Source organism: Haliotis rufescens, unplaced genomic scaffold (assembly GCF_023055435.1).
Source record: "Haliotis rufescens isolate VD_foot unplaced genomic scaffold, xgHalRufe1.0.p SCAF_20, whole genome shotgun sequence".
NCBI classification, from domain to species: domain Eukaryota; kingdom Metazoa; phylum Mollusca; class Gastropoda; order Lepetellida; family Haliotidae; genus Haliotis; species Haliotis rufescens.
Genome location: NW_025963891.1, coordinates 20,272,478 through 20,290,619, shown reverse-complemented (window position 1 = coordinate 20,290,619; position 18,142 = coordinate 20,272,478). Strand labels below are relative to the sequence as shown.

General features: G+C 41.7%; 1 protein-coding gene across 1 annotated transcript; it reads left to right on the top strand.

The window, feature by feature from the left end:
• The first annotated feature begins 2,508 nt into the window (after positions 1-2,508).
• Positions 2,509-16,310, top strand: LOC124137440 (zinc metalloproteinase nas-4-like). Its single transcript, XM_046503725.2, has 12 exons — positions 2,509-2,647; positions 3,012-3,027; positions 3,275-3,298; positions 3,508-3,554; positions 5,903-5,981; positions 7,970-8,105; positions 8,581-8,756; positions 10,914-11,162; positions 12,613-12,636; positions 13,167-13,307; positions 13,828-14,075; positions 16,131-16,310. Exons 1-12 carry the CDS (start codon positions 2,588-2,590, stop codon positions 16,260-16,262), a joined length of 1,332 nt encoding a protein of 443 aa, XP_046359681.1. The 5' UTR covers positions 2,509-2,587; the 3' UTR covers positions 16,263-16,310.
• The last annotated feature ends 1,832 nt before the right edge of the window (positions 16,311-18,142 follow it).

The following is an 18,142-nucleotide window of genomic DNA, read 5'->3' as shown; positions in this document are numbered from 1 at the left end:
AAAGGTAATGGAATATAATATAGAATATGATATAAGTTGCAGGAGTCATCCTGTCCTGAGCATCCACAACCAGGTCACCCGGTCCACAATCATGGCCTCAGCAATACCCTGTTGCGTTAGCCCCGCCGGCAGACGTTTGATGACATTGTGACCTCGCTCTTAGTACATATATATACCGATATACCCGACCGCCTTAAACCATCTAGAATGTAATGCGCCTATTGTTGAGTTCCAGGCTGTGGACGGCATCAGAGTTTTCTTTGTGATGCTGGCGGTGGGTTGAACAGTGCAGGGATCATCTTCAAAACTCTCCCCCACGCTGATATTCCTTCACCCAACGTTTAATTGTGGCATATGGTGGGGTAACCTCCGCATAAACAGCAATATATTAGGGAGAAGAGTACATCAGAGTCGAAGTCAATTATCAACAAGACACTGGACTCAATACTAATATATGTGTCACGTAAGCATAACAACCTAGATATGTCAGGCTCCAAACTGTCTGATGTCCCCTCCTACACCTGTCCGGATAAGGAAATCTGAGCACACGTTGGGAAGGAGATTCTGTCATTCCAGCCACTATAGCCAATCCCAACAATCGAAAAAACACTCGTGTTACACGCGAAATGCGAACAGATTGTGCGATATCATTAAAAGAAAACGTTCTATGTATTTGTGATTTGGTGATTTCAATTCGTTTCTATCTCTTTAAGCGTTCAGTGCTTGCTGTTTGTCGATTCCGCAAGTGTGTATGTACCCTCAGTACTAATAATTTATAGTTAGCCTACATAAAACCTTTTACCAAAGTACGTATTTTTTCAAATATGAATACAATATATATGTTAGCAAAATATATATTCACACCTGGCATAAAATAAAAGATGCAAGCAAAACACTTGATCTTATCCATATGTCTTATATAAACTAGTGTCCAAAAGAAACGATACCACCTGTTTGCAACGACATAAAAGAAAAACTAAACAATGCAGAAGTTTAGGATTGGTGTTATGCTTTTGAGAAATCCTTTCACAACATCTGTACAAAAATTTCATTTCAATAAAATCTGTACAACCAATATGACAAGCCTTTAAAGATGGGTGGGGTCGAAAAATGAACATTTCGTTAGAGCACTGATCACAGAAACAACGGGAAATGTCACACCACACGTCTCAAAGTCAAGTCAGTAGCGGGTATGTCCACCGTGAGCATCAATACATGCCAGACCACTCCTACGGACTGATGACGTCAAACGTCTGATGACATTGGGAGTGATGCGTTGCCATTCCTCGAGGAGACATCGTTCCAAGTCCTGGACGTTGACTTGAGGCACACGGCGACGTCGGATTTGCCGATCGAGGTGGTCCCATAAGTGCTCGATGGGATTCATGTCCGGTGAACATGCGGGCCATGGCAAAACCTGTACGTTGGCGTTGGCAAGGACGTTCTGTGTCAATCTTGCTGTGTGTGGCCTTGCATTGTCATGTTGGAAAAGGAGTCCACGAGGCTGTTGCTGAATAAAGGGCACCACAACAGGCCGTAGGATGTCATCAAGATAACGCTGTGCATTCAGGTTTCCACGAATTACGACAAGCATAGTTTTGACGTCACCACATATGCCACCCCAAACCATTAACCCTCCACCTCCAAACGGCCGCACCTGTTGGATACAGTTAGGCGCCAAACGTTCACCAAATCGTCGGTATACAAGCTGCCGTCCATCGTTTCTGAAGATGAGGAATCTGCTCTCATCAGAGAACATAACACGTGCCCAGTCCCGCCGTTGCCAACGTCGAACTCGCCTGGCCCAGATCAGTCTGTTGTTCCGGTGTCGAGGCGTCAGGAGCGGTCCGCGGTAGGGATGACGTGGCCGGATACCATACTGCCGTAGTCTCCTGTAGACGGTCTGTCGACTGATCCTGTGTCCCAGTGCTGTAGCCGCCGTGGACGTCGCTGTTACGGTGCGGTTCCTCAGGTGTAATACCCGGATGTAACGAACTTCACGGGGCGTGGTTACTCGTGGTCTTCCACTCCTTGGACTGCCTGACGTCTGACCTGTCTGACGTAACCGCTGCATCAACCTGGTGATAGTGATGCGTGCGCAGCCAAACCATCTGGCGACGTCGACGTGTGACGCTCCTTGTTGGACCATTCCAACGGCTCTCTCTCTCTCGATGGCTGTCAAACGTGGCATATCTTGTGTTCTTTTTGTTGCTGTAATATCAACGTGTCTGATCAGCCGTTTTATACAGTTTTTATGCACGTGCAGAACATGCTAGAGAGGGAAAGGTCACGTTCACGAAATTTACGTTTTTTCCCGGAAGTGATCACGTGTTCCCGGTATTTTTTATCGACTATGCTGTGTTTTCATGTTTTCATACTAGACAATTCATTTAGTAAAAAACAATTTTGAAAATAAGTTGGTATCGTTTCTTTTGGACACTAGTTTATAATAAGTATGTCGCCAGTGTCTTATCATAAATGTGTTAATCAACACGATACCATGCTAATCTATGTGAAACAAGTTCAAATATACACCAGGCACATTTCTGGGTAGGGTTAGTGTTGGCCTGTCACTCCTGCCAGAACTATGTGGCGTATTGCAGCTCTTCTGTGCTTTGGGTACGCCCTAGCACTGCCTCTGGAAAAGGTACAAACGTATATAAATATTTCCCATAATGTAATAGCCGATTTGCATCAAAGCAATACGTTGAATTGTCTTTAATTTTATCCTTTGAAATTCATATCTTGAGGTCAATATATTTGTTGTCACACGGTTCATGACACGGTCTGGACAGATTTCTGTTTGACAACCTATGCAAGAAATACTTTTCTGTTGTTTTTAAAAAAAACAACCATCATAAACATAACACACCGAGGACATTGCTTCCAATTATTAAGCTGCCACTCTGATATCAAGGTACGGTCTATGGTAATAAATACGGTGGTAAAATGTAAGAGCGTTATAAATTTCTCTTGTGAATATCTATTTAAAAAAACTGTGATCATTTCAGGATTCAGAGACAATTGGTGAGTAATTGTAATTTTAAAAATTGCATCTTCATTATAGTTAAAGTGGAAATAAAGAGAAGGCAATATATCAATGACATGATCCATAACCTAAATCCAGAACAGGGTAACCTTTTTTTGATGCTAAGAGTAATACACATTCACATCAAATACTAATTATGTTTATTCTATTATACATCGCTGTAGTTCCTTTAGGGTCGTATTTTTTGCAGGTACTTTTGTAGACGAATGTTTCATTATATTTCAGAAGCCTACCCAGAAGAGAATGCTGGTATGTTAAGTATATCAATGTACTGTCAATCGCACCATCAACATGATTAAAACAATTTTGTAATGGTTCGTATATCAACATGACTGATTTTAATTAGTCAAAATGTAAGGTAAACCCATGTCACTATGTAAACACATGAAGTTAAATGTAATCAAACATCTTGGCTGCAGAGTTTCCTTGTAATATTATAAATGTTTGATTTATTGCAGAATATTTCGAGGGGGACATTGAACTGAGACCAGGCGATGACCCCAGGGTAAGTTATCTGGAGCCAATACCGTCACGTACTTCACGATTTCATAGATATGCTTATGTACAGCCAATACCGTCACGTACTTCATGATTTTATAGATATGCTTATGTACAGCCAATACCGTCACGTACTACATGATTACATAGATTAGCTTATGTACAGCCAATACCGTCACGTACTTCACGATTTCATAGATATGCTTATGTACAGCCAATACCGTCACGCACTTCACGATTTCATAGATATGCTTATGTACAGCCAATACCGTCACGTACTTCATGATTTTATGGATAAGCTTATGTACAGCCAATACCGTCACGTACTACATGATTACATAGATTAGCTTATGTACAGCCAATACCGTCACGTACTTCATGATTTCATGGATAAGCTTATGTACAGCCAATACCGTCACATAGTCGATGATTTCATAGATTATCTTATGTACAGCCAATACCGTCACATACTACATGATTTCATAGATTATCTTATGTACAGCCAATACCGTCACATACTACATGATTTCATAGATTATCTTATGTACAGCCAATACCGTCACGTACTTCATGATTTCATGGATAAGCTTATGTACAGCCAATACCGTCACGTACTACATGATTTCATAGATTATCTTATGTACAGCCAATACCGTCACGTAGTTGAAGGTTTCAGAGAATAAGTGATGTACAGCCAATACCGCCACATAGTCGATGATGTCATAGATTATCTTATGTACAGCCAATACCGTCACATAGTCGATGATTTCATGGATTATCTTATGTACAGCCAATACCGTCACATAGTCGATGATTTCATAGATTATCTTATGTACAGCCAATACCGCCACATAGTCGATGCTTTTATAGATTATCTTATGTACAGCCAATACCGCCACATAGTCGATGATTTCATAGATTATCTTATGTACAGCCAATACCGCCACATAGTCGATGATTTCATAGATTATCTTATGTTCTGCCAATACCGCCACATAGTCGATGATTTTATAGATTATCTTATGTACAGCCAATACCGTCACATAGTCGATGATTTCATGGATTAGCTTATGTACAGCCAATACCGCCACATAGTCGATGATTTCATAGATTATCTTATGTACAGCCAATACCGTCACATACTACATGATTTCATAGATTATCTTATGTACAGCCAATACCGCCACATAGTCGATGATGTCATAGATTATCTTATGTACAGCCAATACCGTCACATAGTCGATGATTTCATGGATTAGCTTATGTACAGCCAATACCGCCACATAGTCGATGATTTCATAGATTATCTTATGTACAGCCAATACCGTCACATACTACATGATTTCATAGATTATCTTATGTACAGCCAATACCGCCACATAGTCGATGATTTCATAGATTATCTTATGTACAGCCAATACCGCCACATAGTCGATGATTTCATAGATTATCTTATGTACAGCCAATACCGCCACATGGTCGATGCTTTTATAGATTATCTTATGTACAGCCAATACCGCCACATAGTCGATGATTTCATAGATTATCTTATGTACAGCCAATACCGCCACATGGTCGATGCTTTTATAGATTATCTTATGTACAGCCAATACCGTCACATAGTCGATGATGTCATAGATTATCTTATGTACAGCCAATACCGTCACATAGTCGATGATTTCATGGATTATCTTATGTACAGCCAATACCGCCACATAGTCGATGATTTCATAGATTATCTTATGTACAGCAAATACCGTCACACAGTCGATGATCTCATAGATTATCTTATGTACAGCCAATACCGCCACATAGTCGATGGTTTCATGGATTATCTTATGTACAGCCAATACCGTCACTTAGTTGAAGATTTCATAGAATAAGTTATGTTCAGAACATCCGTGTTAGAATTGGTCTTCCGACACCCATGCTTGCCGTAAAAGGCGACTAACGGGATCGGGTGGTCAGGCTCGCTGATTTTGTTGTTGCATGTCATCGTATCCCAATTGCATGTCAATTGTCTGGTCCAGACTCGATTATTTACTGACCGCCGTCATAGAGCTGGAATATTGCTGAGCTCAGCGTTAAACAACAAACAAACAAACAAAAGTAAATAAGTTTTAAATAACTTTTAATACGACTGCCGTTAACCATGGTAAACATAGGAGTTACAACAGTTGAAGCAGCATTATGTCAAGAGTAGTTTTGCATTGCGTGAAATGTGAATAAAACGTTATTTCCACTCTACGAATACCGTATTTCTATCAAACAGCGAATATGAGTTTAATGAAAAACGGATGTGAACAGATTCGAATTTCAACTCTGGATCTAATTATGATAAGTGTCATTCTTTAGGACCGAAATGCCCAGAGGAATAGAAATTACAGATGGCCGAACGGAGTGTTTCCCTACGTCATTGACACCAACCACTTCTGTAAGTATAGGTTTTCTTAGGTTCGAATCAATTAAAAAAGGTTATACAGATCAAGATAGCAATCGATATTCAGTGATCTTTTCATATCATTTTCATCACTATTTTTGCCTTTAATACCAGAATGTACCTGTTTCTCAGAAAATCGACACTGAGTACTTCCTGACCTTATATATTTCCAAAGTCTTGTAATTTATCGTAATGTCATTCAGTCAAACCAAAAGAGAAAGCGTATAATATTTCGATTTCGAAAATGTCAGAGGTTTCAAATAGGCACCTTCTGAGGATAAATGCCAGGGGTCAATCTCCGGTTTATCCCACGTTTTACACGTTAACTCACGTTTTCATCCCCATATTTGTCCTCACATTTGCTTACTTGGGGGCACATACTTCCCAGGCGTCTTATACGCCTAACATGATGCGTCACTTAGGCGTTCCAGACACTTATGATCGTGGGTTCGGATCCCGGATCCCGCATCGCCCTGATTAATTTAATTGGCTTGTCAACACCATACCCATGCTTATAGGTTTCAGCGAAGTGTAAAACGTCAGAGACCAGCATGACTTTGGACTTTATTTCGACATTAACCTGACGCGCCATTATATACTAGAAATAATATTTCAGGGAACACCCACTTTTTTTCAGGAATGATGTGTAAAGAAATGACGTTGTGGAAATCAATCTCCACAGTAAAGTCAATATCTGGTCCATGCCCCATGAGCATCGATGCAGACACACCTTCTAGGCATATTGGATATCAAACGCGTGATATCTGTCGCCATTCTTCTCGTTAGGTCCACTCAAGCTTTTGCAAATTCTGGGAACACTGAGGTCGGTTGCGAACCCTTCGTCCCAGAGCATCCCAAAGGTGTTCATTGGTGACAAGTCCTGAGATTTGGCTGGCGAAGGCAATGTTGTGACACCTTTCTGCCTCAGACAGTCGACTGCAACACGAGGTCTGTGAGGACGTGCATTGTCATCCTGGAACGGAAAGTTCTGACCTACATGCTGGGCAAATGAGATGTCCACTGGACGTAACATTTGGTCCACATAATGTTCACCGGTCATGTTTCCTTGCACGACCTCAAATCCGTCCTGTTGTATGTTGTGCCAGTCCAGACCAAGATGCTGCCACTACCATATCTATCAATGACATGCTCTTGGACTGCTGTCGGAAAGTTCCTCACTCCAAGCTGTCTCCGAACACGTTGTCTACCATCTGTAAAGCGTACACAGAACCTCGACTCATCAGAAAACATGGTGTATCTCCAATGCCTCTGTGGACGAACTCCAAACTGCTGTACCCACTGCTATGTGAGACGCATGTGTGCCACAGGTAGACGTATTCTTCTGGAGGGACGTCTTGATTTCAGACCCGCAGTTTTCAACCTGTTTCTTATCGCTGACGTCGGATTCCTGTGTCAACCCCGAAGCTGTCCCTCAGTGCTGGTGCAGAAATGGATCTGTTCCTCAGAGCATTGGAGCGTATATATCGAACCTGCCTGGGAGTCCTCTCTCTCTCTACCCATTCTATTCCTAAGCCCACCCGTTTGCCGATATCGTTTCATCAGTCATCATTCTGTGATTGGCCAGCTTCAGTCTTACCTATTGGGCTCATTTCTTTCATTTTCTGTCATGTCCACTTTTTGGGTAATTTTCCTTCTTTGTGCCCGATCAATGCGCCATGTGGTTGTGACATTTATTACCACATGCCAATTACCAGGATGTGTCCCCATAGACGGCATGCTATACATGTGCAATGTGCAAGGTTTGAGCGAGTTTGTTCTCCGAGCTTAGTAACTGTGTCTCGTGCAACAAAGATTGTCATTTCATTCTTGTGGCTGAAATGACAGGGGTTCCCTTGAATATAGTTCCTCGTATGTAACTGGAACACATGTACTTTCAATGTGGCGTTCAGCCCAACTCACGCGCTCACTAACAGCATACGATATACGAAAATAATCGATCTGAACATGAAATTCACTTCCAGCTGCTTCTGAGCAGAGTACCATCAATCAAGCGATGCAGACCTTGCACGACAAGACGATGGTGAATGGCAAACCCTGCATCACATTCAAAAAACGCACGAATGAAGCTGCCTACATTCATTATGTTGGTGGATCTGGGTAGGTCGGCTACGCTAAAATACTTTCGGCACATTTTGCCAGATGGATCCACAAAGTAATTCTGTGGATTAATGTGGATTAATATTCTGAGGGTGGATGACATCAGGGAATACTTCTCAGAATATCAGATGGTACATAAAATACATAACGATGATTTTAATGCTATTGTGTTTGTTTTTTTATTTTGTTTTACATGTTTGTACATGCATTTAAAAAAGGTTCAACTAACTAAGTTGGAATAGGTGCGATAGGTCGGTCATTCACAATTAGCGATTATAAACGGCTCATATGAAGTGGGTAATATTTACTGTGTAAAGTTTAGTGAACAGGTAAAGGAAACAAGGGAATGAACCCTTGACTATTTCCTTGTTCATTTTTGTTATTGTGGAACTGACAGTAACCTTCGAGAAACTGAAGCCATCTCTTAAACCAAATATACTGGATCATCTACATCCATACTGTGTTAATGTTGCAGATGTCACACACCAGTAGGATATCATCATGGACAGTCAGCTATCACCCTTGGAGTTGGGTGTGGCAGAATCGGCACCATCATGCACGAGACAATGCACGCCATGGGCTTCTGGCACGAGCAGAGTCGTCCCGACAGAGACAGCTACGTCACTATTGAGTGGAGCAACATCCAGCAAGGTAAATGACTTCTTATATAACACTATGCAAGGTGATATCGGTGCAGTTGATCCGTTGTAAAGAACGATGCTGTTCAGGTGTACTTGCTTCCGTGTCTTTACTTAATGTCAATTCGATCTGCTCTCACACATGACTTGCTTTTGCATGTGTTTGTAATCGGTGCCACCGGAGCAGGATACGCATCTTTTCGCGATCACCTAGTGTCATCACTATTTGATAGTACTCCATAAACACATGCTCATGATATAGTCGAAATCTTGAGCAAATATTGTTACGTTTATGTAAATGTTTTTTGTCGCTTATATTTTCCACTCGATGGCGGGAAATGTGTGGTAAGTAAATGATTATGGTCGACGAGATGGAGGGGGATATTCTCCATGGTCTGCCTTGTTCTAGACATTGTAACAGGTTAGAAGTGTAAGGTTAACAGTGTGTCTGTGTTAACAGGCTGGACGGTAACTTGTAGATTGATACAAATCATAAAGTTTAACAAGCAAACAAACAAAATAGGTGTTGGAAGGATATAGATCAAATTGTCTGGACCTGCTAATTAGGCCGATCCTAGTCTCATTTAACATGCATGGATGTCCTCTGGTCTGTATGTAAATATTCAGAGATAGATATTTATAATATCCTAACGAATTAAACTTACCCAGAGCTAAATATGAAAAACTAAGTAGGTCACTGTGTGTTATACTGCTCTGGGATGTGTGACAATGCCCAAAATTAAAAGATATAACGTTATTCTCTGAGATATATAGCAACCGTTACTTTACAGCTGAAGAACTCACCCTACCAACCACATGTAGAACAATGAGAACTATCCTTTATTCACTCGTCATCTTTTAAGTCGTATCTTTTAATTTTAGATTCAAAACCTCCGCAATACCTTTATACGTTTTAGACTTGGTCTAAATGATCTAAAATAGTTAGAGTAAAGGAGGACATTAATATTGAAAAATCCCTAAGAATTTGCCCCGTCTGGACCCTTGGTGTTGAAGAATTTTATTTTATGTTTATTTTACCTGTATATTACAAAATAAAAAATTGAATATTTACCAGCCTGGTCATTTCAAGTATATCTACTAATAACTTTATATGTCCGCTGTTAAACAAAAATATAACATACAACTATACGTATCTTTATACATTCATCATGGTTTTATGTTACGTCAGTTGTTGTCATCTTGATATTTCTTATACTACAGACCGCCTCCGTGGTCTTGTGGTAGAGCGTCCGCCCGGAGAGCGGAAGGTCCAGGGTTCGATCCCGGGCCGCGTCATACAAACAGACGTTAAAAGATTGTACTTGTTGTTACCCTGTCTGGCGCTCGGCATTAAGGGGCTAAAACAAGGACTGGTCGGCTCGGAGTCAGTATACTGTGTCTGAGTGGGGTATTCATGTTAAACTGCGGCAGGGTATCTCAGTGAGCTAGCACTATAAATCGGCATCAGTCCGGACTAGTACAAGCAGCCACACACACACATACACGTGCATGCACGTCGCTATATAAGTGCAATAATCTTGGACGCGACGTTAAACCCAATTTCACCTCACCTCTTATACTACAATATTTGTTATTATAACTGTATGTACGTGTGTATGTAACTCACTTGCATATGGGCCAACAATAACAATAAACCACTGAATTGAATTGACAACACAGGTAGAAATATTCCGGAAATGGTTCGACATTAAAAGAAATGTTTCCCATCTCTGATTGAAGAACATAAGCACAAATCAATATGTACCAGTATGAGGAAACTGTTTAACTGTGCATTTTGAAAATGTTTTATTGTGACTACGGTCGAGAACAAGCCTCCTTTCAGTACAATATGGAACTGTGCTGAATTGTTTTCTTGTAACTATTCACGCTTATTCTTGATTGTTACATGTGTAGCAACAATGTGTAGGAACGCTTCATTCAATGTCTCATCTGTTTCTGCTTTATTTAGTTACATTAACATGAATATATGATTATCTTAACGTACTGGGCCCATTTGCACAAAGCGATCTTAGCGCTAAGATGATCGTAACTTTCCATACTTTAACATAGGCTTACGAAATGGCTTTGCGCAAGTGGGCCCTGGTCCTTTCCCCATGGCCTAACATGGAATCTTTAACAAAGTGCCTACCCTTTTCACTTATTTACGTAGGACGTGAGCACAACTTCGACAAGTACACCACCACACAGGTTGACACTCTTGGACTCCAGTACGACTACGAGTCCGTCATGCACTACAACGCCTACAGCTTCGCCGTCGACCGCAGGAAGCCAACCATTCTTGTCAAGCAGAAGGGAGCAGTCATTGGACAGAGAACTCACCTGAGTCCTTTTGACATCAAGGAGATCCAGACGTACTATGGTTGTTTGGCTCAACATGGCTCCGTCTCGACGCCAGCTCGTAAGAAAAACTTTTTAGGGTTCACGTGTCAAGTTGACACCTAACTAATGATTGAAATAGAGCAATGGGCCACAAACAATGACATTTTTGCTCCACCTGCAGTTTGGTATGGTGTAATATATATTTATATTTATCCGTTTGCACTCCTGTTCAAATTACAGTTAACTACGGTTATAACGAACTCAAAGGGACTACTAATTTCAGTTCGTTATATCCGTAGTTCGTTATAAGCATATATACAGCAAACCTACAGCAAATAGTCGGGACCAAAAAGTAAGTTCGTTGTATCCGTCAGTTCGTTATAAGCGTATTCGTTATAACCGTAATTTACTGTAATAGGTCATCATAACCTCACTCTTGTAAGGCGCGATGACGTGTGTATTGGGTGTCATCGTACCGTGTTGGATGGGTCATGGTCGTTGCCGATGCGGTCATCCACCGGTCAGGCCCATCGCGTGATTATGTACAAGCCGTTGTGGTACAGCTGGAATGGTGCTGACTGCTGTGGTAAACAACAAACATTGTTGGTTGGAGACACCACTTATGACGACGATTATCTGGTGATTTCTCTGTCGTTGTCTGACTTTTCACGGCCACAAAGGAATACACGCTCTTCATTTACCACTATACCCTATCAAATAGGGTGTTGATTTTATTACACTATAATAGTGAATTATATTTGTATTAGTGAAGAGAATTTATGGATGTCAACTTCTTTGTCATGAGAAACACAACGTTTCGGAGTATATGCTTACTCCTTCATCAGGATATGCTTACTCCCTTTATCATCCTTCATCACCTGATGAAGGAGTAAGCACATACTCCGAAACGCTGTGTTCCTCATAATAAAGAAGTTGACATCCATAAATTCTCTTCCTTATGTGTATCACTTCTAAATGCCTTTCAAAGACCTATATTTGTAGTGATCTCGTTGAATACAACATAAACAATCACTATCAATTTCAAAATAAATGTTAAGTATAATTCTTGACTTTTATATCCGTTATTCAGGCGGTGAGTTGTGGGAAATAGAGAGTAACGTCATGTTCAAGATTATTGCTCATATATAACGACTTATGCGGGTTTTGTTTTTGTAGCAATGCACTGAGATACAATACCGCAGTTTAACATGGATACCCAATTGAGACACGGTATACTGACTCCGCGCCGACTAGTCCTTGTATTATCCCTTTAATGGAGAGCACAAGGCAGGGTAACAGCAAGTACCATATTTTAAATTGTCTTGGTATGACGCGACCAGGGGATCGAACCACAGTTTGTATTCGGAAGACTGACTGATCATAGTGCATAGTGTAATAGGAAACGTTGATATACAGACCTGATTTATGATTTGCAATTTCATTATATTTATTCCAAAATTATGCCAATCTCTTAAGTATATTTATTGTAACACATCTTGATATATACATCTTGTTTCTTTATGCTTCAGCCGCTACAGTATCACCATCAATTGGTAAGAGAATTAGGATTATTCAAATAAATCGTCATTCTTCTTAATGCACCAAGAAATATCAAACCTATTGTAACATAAGACTCATTAAGCGTTAAATTAAAGTATTTATGCTGAATATCTTCAAAGTAATATCAGAGAACTCTGAGGATTTGAGGTTTTGATATGTCAGACTCTCGATGATCTGATAAAACAGATTCCATTGGGCACAAAAGGTTGAAAAGTGGTGAAAATGATACGAAAGGATCACTGAAAATCAGTGATGACCTACTCTAAAAAGAATCAATCCAAGTAAAATAAAGATCTTACACGTTCATGAATAGAATCATCTTGTTCTTTAGAATAATTACAAGGACGCGAACGCTGAAGGCAACATGCTACCTTGCTTGATTGTTAAGACAGGCGTGTGGTGCCAGCCATGTCGAAAACGCCCAGTGACGACATCGTTACGCATTTCCGACATGTCCCTAAGAATAAGTGCCATGTTAGGGCAAAACGGTTGTCATCAGTGACTCATCGTCGACTTTATACAGCTGCTGAGACGTGCACCTTCAGTACCGGCTTCTGTGGCTGGACAAACCCTGGCGGTGACAATACCAACTGGCTTCGTCATCGTGGCGCAACACCTAGTGTTGGTACAGGACCCACTACCGATCACTCCGGGTCAGCGTCAGGTGAGGAAGACACCAAATAGCATCTTTGGTCCTGTAACTTAATGACATCATCACATCCTCCTGTGATTCCAATTTGCAAAATTATTTTTTTACTTCAAAAGAAGGCACATCAATGTAACAGCAGAGAAATATTATTTTTAAACATGTTATCCGAAATCATGTACACTGCCTTCTAATCAGTGTACACTGCCTTCTAATTAAGCAGGGCAGCATTTTTAGCTGTTCTTCTATTCAGTATAACCTCTACATAGCACCGGGGCGGTTGGGTAGCCTAGTGATTAATGCGTTCGCTTGTCACGCCGAAGACCCGGGTTCGATTCCCGACATGAGTACAATGTGTGAAGCCCATTTCTGGTGTCCCCCGCCGTGATATTGCTGGGATATTGCTAAAAGCGGCGTAAAACCATACTCACTCACTCACTCTACATAGAACCAACCCTTTCCTATTAAAATGGTCCTGTCCAGAAGTCGAGTTACATGTAGGCGTCGAGGTGGAATGTCAATGTTACTTTTTCTGCAGGATACTACGCCTACTTGGAAGCATCTGGCCACTACCACCAGAAGGCTTATCTCCTGTCCAAGACATTGCCCGGGGGGGACTACTGTCTCAGCATTTACTATCACATGTACGGACACGACATGGGCAGTCTGAAGATAGAAGCTATCACTGGTGGTACCAGCAGACATGTAATCCATTCCATGTCTGGTGATCAGGGCAACGTGTGGAAACACTACCTCCTCAATATTCACACCACGGGCAACTTCCAGGTATAGTTGGACGATATTTTACAGGAGCTGTGAAATATTTGTGAGATCCTCAGACATTGCTCTGACATGCCTTGTAACTGAAATGCTGTCCACAGTGAGGCCATTTGCCTCAGACTGATAAGGTTTTGACTGTCGTTCATATACACTGAACCGCAAAAGAAACGTCTCCCCATGTAACATTGCATGAAAAGTTGTCTTTTAAATATCTGAGTAATTTTTGTCAAGGTTTCTAAAATTAAACATAACCTTGTCCGGAAAAATTAAATTTGATGATAAAAAACAAAGTAGATGACAAAAAAACCCCGATCTCCCAAACGCATCACGGCAACGGCCATGGTATCCCGATGCACGTGAGTTCCTTGCAAATTGAAATGCACATGCGTTCCCCCATTTCTTGCTCTATAAAAATCCACCCAGATCGGATAACATTCATTCGGTATTGAATTGCTACCACATGCCAAGATTGACAAGAAATCAGCGACACCAAGCCCTTGGACAATTGCAAGCTGGACAAACCGTCCGGCAAGTAGCCAGTGCATTTCAATGGGCAACACAGCGCCACCAGCAGTGGAGAAGAGTCATCTCAGACGAGAGCCGTTACTGTATATAAACAGCAGGTGGCAGAGAGAGAGAGAGAGAGAGAGAGAGAGAGAGAGAGAGAGAGAGAGAGAGAGAGAGAGAGAGTATGACGACGCCGTGGGGAACGTTATTCGGATGCTTGTGTTGTTGAGAGAGACTCGTGGGATGGTCCGAGCATCATGGTGTGGGGTGGAATTGGTCTTGCACAGAGGGTCGGCCCTGTGGTCTTCCAGAGCATCGGTCCAGGGAGAGGCAATGGTGTCATGAGGTCGGTACATTGATCAAGTCTTGAAAGCGCACGCCATACCTCATTTGGCACGTCGCCGCAACCACGAGTTTCAGCATGATAACGCCCGTGCCCACACTGCGAGGGCAACGAGAGACTTCCTCCAGCAGAATGGCATCAGAGCCATGCAGTGGCTTGCCCTCAGTCCCGGTTTAAATCCCATTGAGCACCTATGGGATGAGATTCAAAGACGGCTGAATGACGTCCGACCAAGGCCGACAACTGCAGCTGAACTGCGCCAGGCGTTCCTCCGAGTGTGGGCTCAAGTGCCTATGGCCTTCATCAACCACCTCATCCATTCCATGTATCGACGTCGCACGGCAGTCCACAATGCATATGGCGGACACACGAGCTACTGACTTGTGATGCTATTTTCTCAGAGTCTAGTGTTGTGTTTCACTTTAAGAACATTTGACACTTTAATTTCAACCTTGATGATCAGTTTTGCTAAGTTTCACCAAGTTGTACTTTCTCAAAGTATGTTTACAGTGTTTGGACAAATAAGGTTTCTCATATCTCTATCCATGGTGACGTTTCTTTTGCGGTTCAGTATATTAGGTATTGCAGCAGTTCACCTTGTTCTGGAGATGACACAATGAAATACTCTCAATATCTCTTTTGTATTGTCTTGTTTAATATTTTCATTATATTGTGGGGGGCACGGGTGGCCAAGTCGTCTAAGGCGCCGCGATTCGCTGTGCAGAGTTGCGTCCCTTTGGCACGCCAGAAACCTATGATTGTGGGTTCGAATCCTGGTTCGCCCCGATTATGTTTCTAGGTTTGTCAGCACCATACCCGTGCTCGTGGGTTTCACCGAAGTGGTAAACGTCTGAGACCTGCATCACTTCGGGCTTTCCCCCCACATTAAGCTGACACGCCGTGATATAACTGCAATACTGTTAAAAGCGGCGTTAAACCCAACTCACTCACTCACTCATTATATTTTGTGTTTTGCTGACTTTATAACATGGCTGGTCTCGTGCAAATAATACCTATCATACGTAGCTATATGTAATCGTTTAGGTATGACCCACTTTCATTCTCAGTGCACACGCTTTTGTCTATAATAAGTGTTTCATTTGACCTACTTGTAAATTTTACATTTAAGGAATAATAGGATTTAACTGTTCTGCGGTTGGGAAGGGGAACATCACTTTGAGCTAATCATTGTGGAATATGTTTTATTTCAGCTTGAGATTGAGGGCGACACCGGTGCCAGCTACAGAAGCGACATCGCCGTGGACGATCTGACCATACACAACGGCCGGTGTGATTCCCTTCAAACTGGCAAGAGAGACGTGAACGATTTTGTAGAAATTTAACTCTGTCGTAAAATACCGAAAAAGATGTAAAGTATATTCACATATGCACACATTGACTCTGTATTCTATATGAGGAGGGTAGTGGCGTGGTTAAAGGGTTCGCTCGTCAAACCGGGTTCGACCCCCGCATGACTGTTATGTGTAAATATCACTCTTGATGTTATCTGACGCGATGAAGCGGAACTATTGGTGAACGTGGCATTAAATCAAGTCAACATTCTCAAATATCCCATTCAAGAGAGAAGGTGCAGATCTCCCATCGCATGAACCGCATTCTAACAAATGTGCTACTCAAAAGAACCCCCGATTCTACTATACTATTACTATAGTTAATCTGTCATGGCGTATAGTAATATGAACGAATCGGGTGGTCCTTAACTTTTTTCTATACTATTACAATGGTTAATCTATCATGGCATATAGTTTCGCTCGTCACGCCGAAGACCCGGGTTTGATTCCCGACATGGGTACAATGTGTGAAGTCCATTTCTGGTGTCCCCAACCGTGATATTGCTGGAATATTGCTGAAAGCGACGTAACACCATACTCACTCACTTACTCATGGCATATAGTAATATGAAAGAATCGTCCTGCATCCCGTCATTACCACATAGAATATCAGGCATATTGGAACCTTTATTTGATTCCTAAGCAACAAAAGGGCTAATTTATTTAAAAAAATGAAAATTGAATACCACATAACACAAAGTTGGCCTGTTTTTGTTGAAACTGTTTTGGGTAAACAATTGGTTTGCCTTTGCATGTGTTTGTGACGGTTGCCACGCTCATGACACAGTCGGAATCGTAAATCGACTCTGCTTTTAGCAGGTGCTCTGTTGCTATGGGAAGGGTTTTGTCGCTTTTGTTTGATAGTATTCGTATCACATTCTTGAATTCCGACAATGGTGGATCATTTTGTGATATCTTTTTTAATATTAACTAATAACGGTTTACCCACAAGACTACCCCACCGCCCCTCGTCCCTTAATAACTATTGCCAGCAAATTAGGATATGGATAACAATATTCATTTATCCAACATACATTACGATATATTATTTGTAATTTTAGCAATAGTTACAGCTAAGACGCATGTCTCTATATCAATTGAAGTAAATATGCCTTACAAAAGTACTTCGCCCCATAACCCTCTCCAAAGCTACAAGAAAGCTCGATTGTGTCGAAAGAGCCGACCGTACGATTCCGACTATATCATGAGCATGTGTTTTTGAATCGCTATCAAATAGTGATGATAACAAGTGTTCACGACAAGGCGAGCGTCTCATGCTCCCCCAGTCACCACCCCGGGTTGCACCCGTCACCAATAGACGCAAAGCAAGTAAATTAATCACCTGAAAAAACTCGCCGGGAGCATGTGGTACAAGTCAAAAGAGTGAGTGAGTGACTGAGATTTTACGCCGCCTTTAGCAATATTCCAGCAATATCATGGCGGGGGCACCAGAAATGGGCTTCACACATTGTACCCATGTCGGGAATCGAACCCGGGTCTTCCCGCTTTAACCACTAGGCTACCCGACCGCCCCTCAAGTCAAAAGAAGGGAATTGCATCGGACATAGTGTTTGTCACTGATGCGTGTTTTTTTAAATGTCCTAGAGTAGGAAAACATTCTAAAACGTCTATTGTAAGAATAAATAGTTAAAACCGGTGCATTATGCCGAACATCAAGATAGTAGCATATTCTATAAGAACATGACGCCATGAGGCCGGGTTCCGCCATCCTGCGTGACAGCGGAATTAAGACGAGAGATGTTATTTGGATGAATGATGAAGAACTGGTGGAATGCAGAAAATGAGCCTGTCCCTGTCAAGCAACCGCAGCCCTCCAACAACAGTTGCCAAGCAGCCCATGTCACTCACCA